General features: G+C 39.0%; 1 protein-coding gene across 1 annotated transcript; it reads left to right on the forward strand.

Annotated features, from left to right (window-relative positions):
- The first annotated feature begins 504 nt into the window (after nucleotides 1–504).
- On the forward strand, nucleotides 505–10151 carry LOC115666371 (probable LRR receptor-like serine/threonine-protein kinase At1g53440). The gene is made up of 24 exons (XM_056317143.1): nucleotides 505–856; nucleotides 2769–2940; nucleotides 3033–3104; nucleotides 3447–3515; nucleotides 3615–3683; nucleotides 3763–3834; nucleotides 4099–4170; nucleotides 4251–4322; nucleotides 4424–4495; nucleotides 4618–4689; nucleotides 4780–4851; nucleotides 5076–5141; nucleotides 5290–5355; nucleotides 5550–5609; nucleotides 5710–5748; nucleotides 5839–5885; nucleotides 5985–6355; nucleotides 6541–6739; nucleotides 6837–6974; nucleotides 7907–8025; nucleotides 8204–8414; nucleotides 8509–8746; nucleotides 8891–9041; nucleotides 9568–10151. Exons 1-24 carry the CDS (start codon nucleotides 748–750, stop codon nucleotides 9979–9981), a joined length of 3042 nt encoding a protein of 1013 aa, XP_056173118.1. The 5' UTR covers nucleotides 505–747; the 3' UTR covers nucleotides 9982–10151.
- The last annotated feature ends 232 nt before the right edge of the window (nucleotides 10152–10383 follow it).

Here is a 10383-nt window from a genome sequence, read left to right on the forward strand (position 1 = left end):
TTTATCACAGGCGTACTAGTTTATGATTTTTTGTGATATTAATTCAATTTAATAGAAACTAACGGAGGGTAAATATATCACAATTGTACCAGTTTGGGATTTTTTATGGTTAAAAAATTAATTTTTGGTAAATTTATCACAGATATATCAGTTCGGAGTTTTTCGTGGTAAAAAAATTAATTTAGGATAAAATTATCATAATTATATCAGTTTTTGATTTTTTATAATATTAACCATTTTCTTTATCTAGTTATTCAATAAATGTCTCGAGCAGACACGACAAGATGGTCCACACAAAATTATCATCGATTTACAATAAAGCATCGAAAACAGCTGGTGGCAAACACGGGGGCCCTTCTTTTTTACTTTTCCAACAGACATGAGCATTTTCAACACTTCCAAAGAGGTAACTTTTTAACGACGAAGAGCCACCGGAAGATCAACTCTGACCGAAAACGATAACGAGGAAACTGTTAAATCTTTAGTTTTAGTCTTTCCCTCGAACGGCAACACTGTCGCTCTCTCTCTCTCTCTCGGGCAAACACAAAGCGCTCGGAAAACCTCATCTCACGTCCTCTCCATAAATCACTCCTTTCCGGTGTCTCTTTGAGCTGTTGTGGTCGTGGTCGAGGCAGCATTTCCGCGTCGTTTTGCTCTCGCAAACGGTTTTTGTTTTTTTTTTAGGGGATCGAGGTCAGAGTTTGGGTCGGTGAGTCGCGCGCACGGGGGAAGCAACGGAAGTTAACGATGGTGGTGCCTATGGGTTCAGTTTGCAGAGTGGCTGTCTGCGTTGTTCTCGTCGTGATTGGCTCTGCGGTCTTGGAGTGTGACGCTCAACTCCTGCCACAGGATGAAGGTACGCGAGAATGACAACAGCCTTTTGCTTTAATGGCAGTTAGGTAGTTCTTCTTTTTGGCCCTCTGTTTTTTTGGGGATAATTGCTCTGCGAACTCTGGTCCGGAATCTCCCTCTCTCTCTGGCTCTTCTCTGTCGAGGTCTGCAAATTGAACTATAAAGTTTGGAGCATCTATCACATTTCTCCGCCCTCTTTTCTTCACGATTTTTGTTTCTGGTCCAAGAATTTGTTTTTATAAATTTCTGGGGGTTGGCGGGAGATACTTCTTCTGCACTTTCATTTCCTTTTCCGAAGACTCTCCCTAGCAGATAGGGCGGGACCGAGGCGGCCATCGGCCCGCCGCCCCCGGCCGCTCTAAAAATTATATTTTTATGAGAAAATTTCAGCATGATTTTCATCCTCCATCCCTCAAACCTAAAAATCCTACCTGCATAATTAGATTATCGAATCCTTTCAAAGTACTCTCTCTTTGCTCAATTATTGCACAGATAATCTTATATTAACCGGTCGAACCGGGAGATTGTTGGTGAAGTTTTCCCTGTCGGGGAATGGGTAGTTGGCGAGGGTAATCTTTTTTTCCCAACCTCCTTTTCAATCCTAATCTTGTTAGGAAAAGAAATTTAGGACCCAAGAAAAATCAGCAGAAAAGAAGTTACTGGGTTTTTGATTCAGTCAAACCTCGTCTGTCTGGGCCCGCACAAGCCCATCTCTCTCGGACAGATTTTGAATCCGTGCATGCATGGCGGGTGCGTCCAACCAGAATGTTAAATAGTGAAGGATGAACGTCAAGCAGTACTTTTAGTTCAACAGTTTAGAGTTGATACCTTCTTTTGAAAACGAAAACGTGAGGTATATATTAAAAGGTTTGGATTTGAGAGAATACGTGACTCCATATGATCTTATCACTTGTCCAATTAAAATTCTGTGATGTTGATATTACTAGTGGTCTTTTGTCGGGTAGCGATAATTTAGATTGATGGGCCTTCTTGAATATTGCCACCAATTCACATGAAGACGACCTTTTTTTAACTCCGCTTCCTGCAATTTGGTTACACTGATCTTTTTTTTTTTTGGTCGATTCACTGATCTTGATACGTATAGAAAAATTCCTGCTCTTTTTTAAAAGGGAAAGAAAAGATACCATCACATAATTATGTGAGAAGCATTATGATCATCAAGAAATGAAGATTCTCTGTCCGATCAGCCAGCTAAAACCCACCAGCGATAAGATGGTTGAATAAATGGCATTCATTTCTTGGGTGTGAACCTGCCCTCTGGATTGCAATGCGAAAGGAGCAATTGGTTTTCTTGACCCCCCCTCTGATTTGGTCGAGAAGATACGAGACTAGTCCTGTCTCACCTATTTATGTACATTGTTTACTTTTTCCACATCAAGTGTAGATTGAATGTCCTGCTGGTCAACCCTCTGTTTGTGACTTTCTTCTGCTATTCTAATGCGGAAGGTGGCATTGGCATTTAATATGCATGACAATGGAATGAATCTATCATGATTGCTTGTAACTATATCTAATCTTGCAAGCTCATCTTCCCATATGTGCAGCTTGTATAAGCACCTAGTTTTAATCCAATCGAGAAAATAGGATGCACCGTCTGAACTTTACTCATTGCTCAACGGTCCCGAGATTGAATAAGCCTTTCTTATTTGTGGTTGAGCCAATTATAATCATCTTAACCGAGGGGCGCTACCTTTGCTGGCTCCAAATCATTCTGTGCTAATGCACAAAACGTGTCACATAAAATAAGTACTTACAAAGCTTGTATGGCTGGAGCCTAATTACCACAATCAAACTCACCTGCTAGTGTACTTGTTCATTTGGTCCTTCTAAATCTCTTTCATATTTCCAGCAATGGATATGACAACGGATGTTCAACTTCTGGTTTGTGCTTGCAGTTGATACACTGAAAACAATTGCCACGAAATTGCAAAACAAATACTGGAATGTAAGCGAAACATCATGCAGTGGGGGTATTGGTCTAAACGTGAAGTTCGCTCCGCTACAGTTAAGCAACGTGACTTGCAACTGTTCCTTCAATGACAGCACAGTTTGCCATGTCACAAACATGTATGGAAGACCTGACAGTTATTTTCGTTTCTTTCGGTATCCTTCTTTCACGTACATCAATTGCAATTTACCTATTCTTCTTCGTTTCGCAGCCAGCTGAAGAGACTTAATTTGACAGGAATTTTTCCTGATGAATTCGGCAACCTCACTTACCTATCAGAAATGTAAGTTACTTGACCGCGTGAGATCTTCCCATCTGGAAGGCAGGCCATAGAACTTGAATATGGCTGATGGGCCATGGTTCTTTATTTTCGTGGGGACATCACAGAAAAGCATGCTATGAGTTGGGTGAAAATTATTCTGGTTCCACCTTATCTATTATTGACAATGTTTTCCGTAATTCTTTATTGATCTTTCTTTAGCACCTGGTTACCACTTTCCTCAAGCATGTATCTATCTGAGAAATGTAGCAATCGTGGGAATCTAAATAAATAATTTTTTGGAAGTTCAGCAAATTATTGCTTGAGAATTGTAAAATTTCTAAAGTGAGCATTATATGCAAGCAGAGACCTCTCTCTTAACTACATCAGTGGAACGCTCCCCACAACTCTTACTCAGATACCACTTACCAAACTGTAAGTTGATCTTATCATACATCAGATACCATTATCTCAATTTAATTTGGAGTTCTCAGAAAAAAGAAGCATGATTTTGTTTTCACTTTGGTGCATCAGGTCAACAGTTGGAAATCCCATAAGTGGTATTCCCAAGGAAATTGGCAACATCAGCACGCTAGAGGAGCTGTAAGACCTACTATAAATCACGTGCCTTTGTATTGAGAATATGTTAGACCTGATGGTGATAAATTTATGTCTATGCTAGTGTATTATATGACAATCTGCTTGAAGGCGCTCTTGAGCCAAACATTGGAAACTTGAGCCGCTTAAGGAGACTGTAAGTAAATTGAAGTACATTAAGTGGCACACTTTTGCCTGCATAACACATTTCTTAAGTCCTTTCTTAATGTTCGAGAGCTCTCTTGATTGCAAGATTATGAAATAAAAGATCTGAGTTTAATCTTCCTGCTTAAATTGGAACAAAGTTTCTCTTTGTTTAGGGAGATGAAAATATACTTTGTTCTATGTTTTGTACACTTATACATTGAGACATGATCCTTCAGCATTCCTAATTCCTAGATCTTTTTTTTTTTTTTTGCAGTCTTCTGTCTGCTAATAATTTCACGGGAACAATACCCGAATTATTTGGCAATCTAAAGAACTTAGAAGAATTGTAAGCAGCATCATAATTCTTTTTATTTCTTAACATACTGAATTTCCTTTGAGGGATTTTTACCCATTGACCACTTGCAGTCGCATAGATGGAAGCACTTTATCAGGAAAGATACCTGATTTTATTGGGAATTGGACCAAAATTACAAGATTGTACGTATCCCAATCCTTCTCAATCAGGGCAAAAAATATTCAATTTTATGATTTATGAGATACTCGAAAGTCATTCTTATATGACGGCATCAAGCTTTCAGGGACTTGCAAGGCACGTCTATGGAGGGACCTATTCCTTCAAGCATATCTTTGTTGACAAACTTGAGGGAATTGTGAGCATTCAATCCTGTGCAATTGTTCTTTGTCTCTTATAATCTTGTAAGATTTTGTTATGTCTCGAAAAGGTAGGATGGACGTTAATGTTATGTGATGGAGTGATTTTATATGCGTCCAGGAGAATATCTGATTTGAAAGGTCCAAGCTTGAATTTTCCTGATTTGCAGGGCATGAACATGATGACGACTTTGTGAGTTCAATATCATGAATATTTGATTTGCTTCTTTTGTCTCGTTTTTTTATAGCTAAATTACCAATAACTATTGTTTACACATCTCAGGATTCTGAGAAATTGCTTGCTAACCGGCTCAATTCCCGGTTACATTGGGGAAATGACAGGTTTGAAGACATTGTAAGTTGTTAAAATAAGGTGGATATTTCATTTGATCGTAAGATATATCTTCTGCTCTTTGTGAAGTCCAGTGGACCGGTTATCAAGCACCGACAGTTTATTGCATATTTTGAGAAGAGACTTGTTTCCTGAATGAGAAAGGCCTCAATCTGAATTACATGAACTTCTGCAAGTTTTCTTGAGAAAACTATCTGATTTGTCTCCTTTTTTTCTTCTTTGGATAGAGACTTGAGCGACAACAGATTGACCGGTCAAGTTCCTGACACGATGGGAGAGGGTCTGAATTTCATGTAATTACAAATTTTCTTGACTACTCCTAATGTCTCAGCAAATATGTAGTTGACTTTCCTTCCTCATTAGTATTATATACACCTCATATTTTTGGATTCCGAACAATTCTTTGGACAAGTGTTACATGACTTTTATTTGTGAATGTAGGTTTCTGACAAACAACACCCTTACTGGAGCAGTACCCAGTTGGGTAACAAGCAGCAAGGAATCTCTGTTAGTGTCCTATGAAAATATCCAGTTTTTCGTTGTTGGCTTTCCATAAAATTTTCATAGATTGCAGGATTTGACTCATAATTCTTAATACGAGACTCCTGGTTTCACATCTGATATGTAACTCTTCGATGTTGTACTATTATTATTTATGGAGGTGAATATGCACACTAACTAGGTCAAGGTATGAACTGCAGCGACTTATCTTATAACAATTTCACCGGTTCTCCTCCAATTAGTTGTCAGCAATCACAAGTGTGAGTCGATGCACTTTCTCTCTTGAGGCAGAAATTTTATAGTTTTGTCTTGTCCCCACATTTCTAGAGTTATTATTTAACCCATTGTGTCGCTTTTCAGTAATTTGGTTTCCAGCTATTCATCCAACGGAAACAATTCGTAAGTCTCTTTGACTAAGAACTAAATTAATTGTTGATAATTGCATGTGAACATTATATTACTGACAATCTGTCTGATTTATCCCATTAGGCTCTGGTGCTTGGAGAAGGATCTACCCTGCAGCGGGAAAGCACAATGTGGGTGTTACTATGTTTGAATTGTTGTTGAGCATAAATTGTCGAGCTACTTTTGTCCCTTATCGTGTCTTATGCAATTTCATCCGACGACACATGCAGACCATTCCTTGTTTATCAATTGTGGAGGAAGCAAAATGACTTTCGAGGGGAATCAATATGAAGAGGACACCAGTCCATATGGGCCATCAGTTTTCTCTTCTTCTTCTTCAGAAAAGTGGGCTTACAGCAGCACCGGGGTTTATATGGATAATGATAAAGCTAGTTACACAACTAATAACCCATTTTCCATGAATGTGATCGGCTCAGAATTTTACCAAACGGCTCGCCTTTCCCCTTGGTCGATCAGATACTATGGCCTTTGCATGATGAAAGGAAGTTACAAAGTGCGGCTCCATTTTGCTGAAATTCAATTTTCCAATGACGAAACATTTAGCAGTCTAGGGAAACGTATATTCGACGTATCGATACAAGTAAGTGAAGTGAAATTTGGCACCCAATTATTATTTTAATTTCGTCTATTCTGCTGAGTTATCGTCTTTTGTTGAGGAATTTGACTTGGGAAATTGTTATTATGACTTGGTGTGTGATAGGGTTGCACATAACAATCTGACAAGAGCACGATCTTTTCTTATCGAAATTCTTGTTAATTCTGCAGGGCCATCAAGTGTTGAAGGATTTTAATATTGCAGAGGAAGCGGGAGGTGTCGGGAAGGGCATATACAAGGACTTCGATAATGTTTATGTGAATGGCAGTACTTTGGGGATTCATTTATATTGGTCAGGGAAGGGAACCACAGCCATTCCTAATATGGGTACATATGGACCACTTATTTCTGCTATTGCAGTGACACCGAGTAAGTCAACACTGATGCACATATCTTTGTTATTCTTTCCTCATGTGGTCATTGAAGCATTCACGTATAAATCTATCATGTTTTTTCCTACTCGTAGACTTTCACGTTGGAAGCAATGAACTATCAGCTGAAGCAATCACTGGAATCGCGGTAGCTTCAGTGCTTCTCCTTGTATTGATATTACTAGTCCTTTGGCTATCAGGATTCTTTGGTGGCAGAGAAGTTAAAGATCCAGGTGAGATTATCATACTGACATGTCTGCTCATGCACGACTCTGTCACTCTTTGATTCATTGCACAAGTATGATGCTTAATTCAAAATCGTATTTATCTGCTTTCTTTGTACTTTTTGTGGAATTCTTATGAGTAAGCTATGACGGCCTACTTCCAAAAAAAAGTACTAATTTTAGGTCAAGCGACAATTCTGGCCCCCAACTTTTTTTTTATCTTGTAAAAAAGCACCAACTTTCACTTAATTCCCAAATCTGGCATCTCTTGACTTAGAACCATCGATTATCCAACTTGACTATTCCACCTGAGCAATAAATCCACATGGCTTGCTGACTAGATTTAAAATACTATTCATTGTCTTCTTCTCGGAGCCACAACTTCAAGAATAACGGTAAAACCGTTTGTCTCCTTCACTTCACCGGCAAGTAAAAAAGACCTCTAGATTGAACACCTCTGGCTAGACTTTGTCATTTTGTCGTAATCTAAAGCTGTAGACCACTGCCCGTCGACAGACGCCATAGACAAGATCCGCCAAGTTCACGACCATAACATTTTTTCTCAAACAAGGGTGACTTCAGATAGAGAGTCAACGAGGAGCCAGATTTGCGATAAAAGTGAAAGTTTGTGATATTTTATGAAACAAAAAAAAGTTGGGGCTAGAATTGTCATTCGACCTAAAGTTGGTGCTTTTTTACTAGACAAAAAAAATTAAGACCAGAATTGTCACTCAACCTAAAGTTTGTGCTTTTTTTTGGAATTAGCCCAAACTATGACACCAAAAGTTGGCCTTTTTTTCTTTTAACTAAGATTGCATGTCTTTGAGGCATGACCATATAGGTGAATCACTCCTCGGATTGAGAGTTTGTTGAAGAACTGTGCTTTTCCTTCAATTATTATTATTGCATTCCTAATATATACCTTGGTTTTTTTTTGTCAGCATTACGTGGGCTAGATCTTCAAACTGGCCATTTCACTTTAAGGCAAATCAAAGCTGCTACGGGCAACTTCGACTCTGTGAATAAGATAGGTGAAGGAGGATTTGGGCCAGTTTATAAGGTAGTTCACAATATATTCATAACTTCATTCTCCATTCAATGTGAAGGAACTGTCTGATAAATTCAGTATGTATCTTTGTTTTAGACTTACCAACCTGGATCTTGTCAAGCTGACCATTTTTTTTAATGAAATAACGTCTGATTAGTTATGAGTCTTAAATTCATATGATTAATCTCAGGGAATACTGTCGGATGGAACTATAATTGCTGTGAAGCAGCTTTCTTCAAAATCAAAGCAAGGCAATCGTGAATTTCTCAACGAGATAGGCATGATATCTGCTCTGCAACACCCAAATCTCGTAAAGCTATACGGCTGCTGCATTGAAGGAAATCAGTTGTTGCTAGTTTACGAATATCTGGAGAACAATAGTCTTGCCCGTGCACTTTTTGGTAAAAGATGCTTTTCCTAAGCTGACTAATATGCTATTAATGAGCATTCAACTGGACTCTTTTTGTCTCTCTCTCTCTCTCTCTCTCTTCCCAGGACGAGATGAGCAGCTGATTGAGTTGGACTGGGCCACGAGAAAGAAAATATGTTTGGGAATAGCAAGGGGATTGGCTTACCTTCACGAGGAATCTACGTTGAAAATTGTTCATAGGGACATAAAAGCGGCAAATGTGCTGCTTGATAAGGAACTAAATGTCAAGATCTCAGATTTTGGTTTGGCCAAACTCGATGAGGAAGAGAATACGCATATCAGCACAAGGATAGCTGGAACAATGTAAGTCTTCTGTTATTCTGGTTAATTCTCTTCCTTTAATTAGCTTTATCTAATGAACTTTTGATTGCTAAATATCTGTAATGTTTTTCCTGAATGTCCTCCTTCGATAGCCATATTCATCATTACTATTTTCGCTTGCCTCAGGGGTTACATGGCTCCTGAATATGCAATGAGGGGCCACTTGACAGACAAAGCTGATGTCTACAGCTTTGGAGTCGTGGCTTTGGAAATTGTCAGCGGAAAGAGCAACACAAATTACAGGCCAAAGGAAGAATTTGTTTATCTCCTTGACTGGGTAACGTATAGCGACTTTAAGGCTTATAGAAATCATGTAGCCAAGCATGTAGCCAAGCTTTTATTGGACTTGAAGCTCTCTTTCTCTACTTTCTGCGGGTTTGCTTTGGGGACTTGCAAGTAGAATGATGGCATGTGACTTCATAATTAAATGATGGAACAAGCTATTAGGAACAAATTCGATCAGAGTAAATAAATATATGGAGTAATTTCTTTAAAGGACTTCTCCCTAAAAAGAAAAAGAAAAAGAAAAGATGGGTTAGAAGCTTAGAATATTAATATGTATTCAAGAGCATGCTCAGCGGTGGAGAACATGAATGCATGAACATGATGAGATTCCATCCTAGTTTTTCCTAATGGGTTAGAAGCTTAGAATATTAATATGTATTCAAGAGCATGCTCAGCGGTGGAGAACATGAATGCATGAACATGATGAGATTCCATCTTAGTTTTTCCTAAAACTGTTTTCCTTTTCTAAAAGCCATATAACCGACTGATCTTCTATTTCTATTGGTACATGATGAAAGGCCTATGTATTACAAGAGCAAGGGAACGTTCTTGAACTCATGGATCCACGTCTCGGCTCAGATTACTCCGAGGAAGAGGCAATCAGAATGCTAAACCTGGCACTACTATGCACCAATCCTTCACCAACCCTCAGGCCGCCAATGTCATCTGTGGTGAGCATGCTTGAAGGAAAAAGCGCGATTCAAGTACCGATAATCAAGCGCACCGCAACAAGTCCAGATCCTAGGATCAGAGCCTTAGAGAGGCTAGCTAATGATAGCCAAACAAATGTCTCAACATTCTCTCAGGACACTCACCAGGTGCCGGGAAGCATGTCCATACAAGGTCCATGGATTGATTCTTCGGCTTATTTCACTAGCAAGGATGAGACCCTCAGCCATTCTTCAGACAGCAAGCTTCTCGCAGATTTTTAGGACTCGGATTCGTTCAGTAATTATTCTGTTCATCATTTTTTCTATCCAGAAGTGTAAGGGAATTAGATGGTGTAAATATAGGGAATAAGAACATCGCTGAAGGATGCTACCTAACCACGTTATTGTCCGTCCAAGTCCTCGCATGAGAATAGAGCACGTGCTGGCCTTTAGGCACAAGGTCTGGCTTCATCTCGGTGACTCTCAATTGTATGAGTTTTTTGTATTTTGAACTTTTCGGTATAGCATGCACATCATAAATTCACCCATTTATGTCCTTGAAAAATTCAAGATGCTCATGAGAACGCTTTGTTTCCTTTATCATGTTAACTCGATTTGACATGACAAAAGCACCTAAGATCTCAAACTAAGTTTCGGGAATGTCTAGTTGCTAAGCTCACAGTT

This window comes from Syzygium oleosum, unplaced genomic scaffold, assembly GCF_021117445.2.
Source record: "Syzygium oleosum isolate NSW1041296 unplaced genomic scaffold, Sole_v2.1 Sole_v2.13, whole genome shotgun sequence".
NCBI lineage: Eukaryota > Viridiplantae > Streptophyta > Magnoliopsida > Myrtales > Myrtaceae > Syzygium > Syzygium oleosum.

Excerpts from the sequence above, each read along its gene's own strand:
- LOC115666371 (XM_056317143.1), top strand. The coding sequence starts at position 748 with ATGGTGGTGCCTATGGGTTCAGTTTGCAGAGTGGCTGTCTGCGTTGTT. Across the intron at positions 3,516-3,614 it reads CAGATACCACTTACCAAACT|GTCAACAGTTGGAAATCCCA; the intron begins GTAAGTTGATCT and ends TTGGTGCATCAG. Across the intron at positions 5,142-5,289 it reads GGAGAGGGTCTGAATTTCAT|GTTTCTGACAAACAACACCC; the intron begins GTAATTACAAAT and ends TTGTGAATGTAG.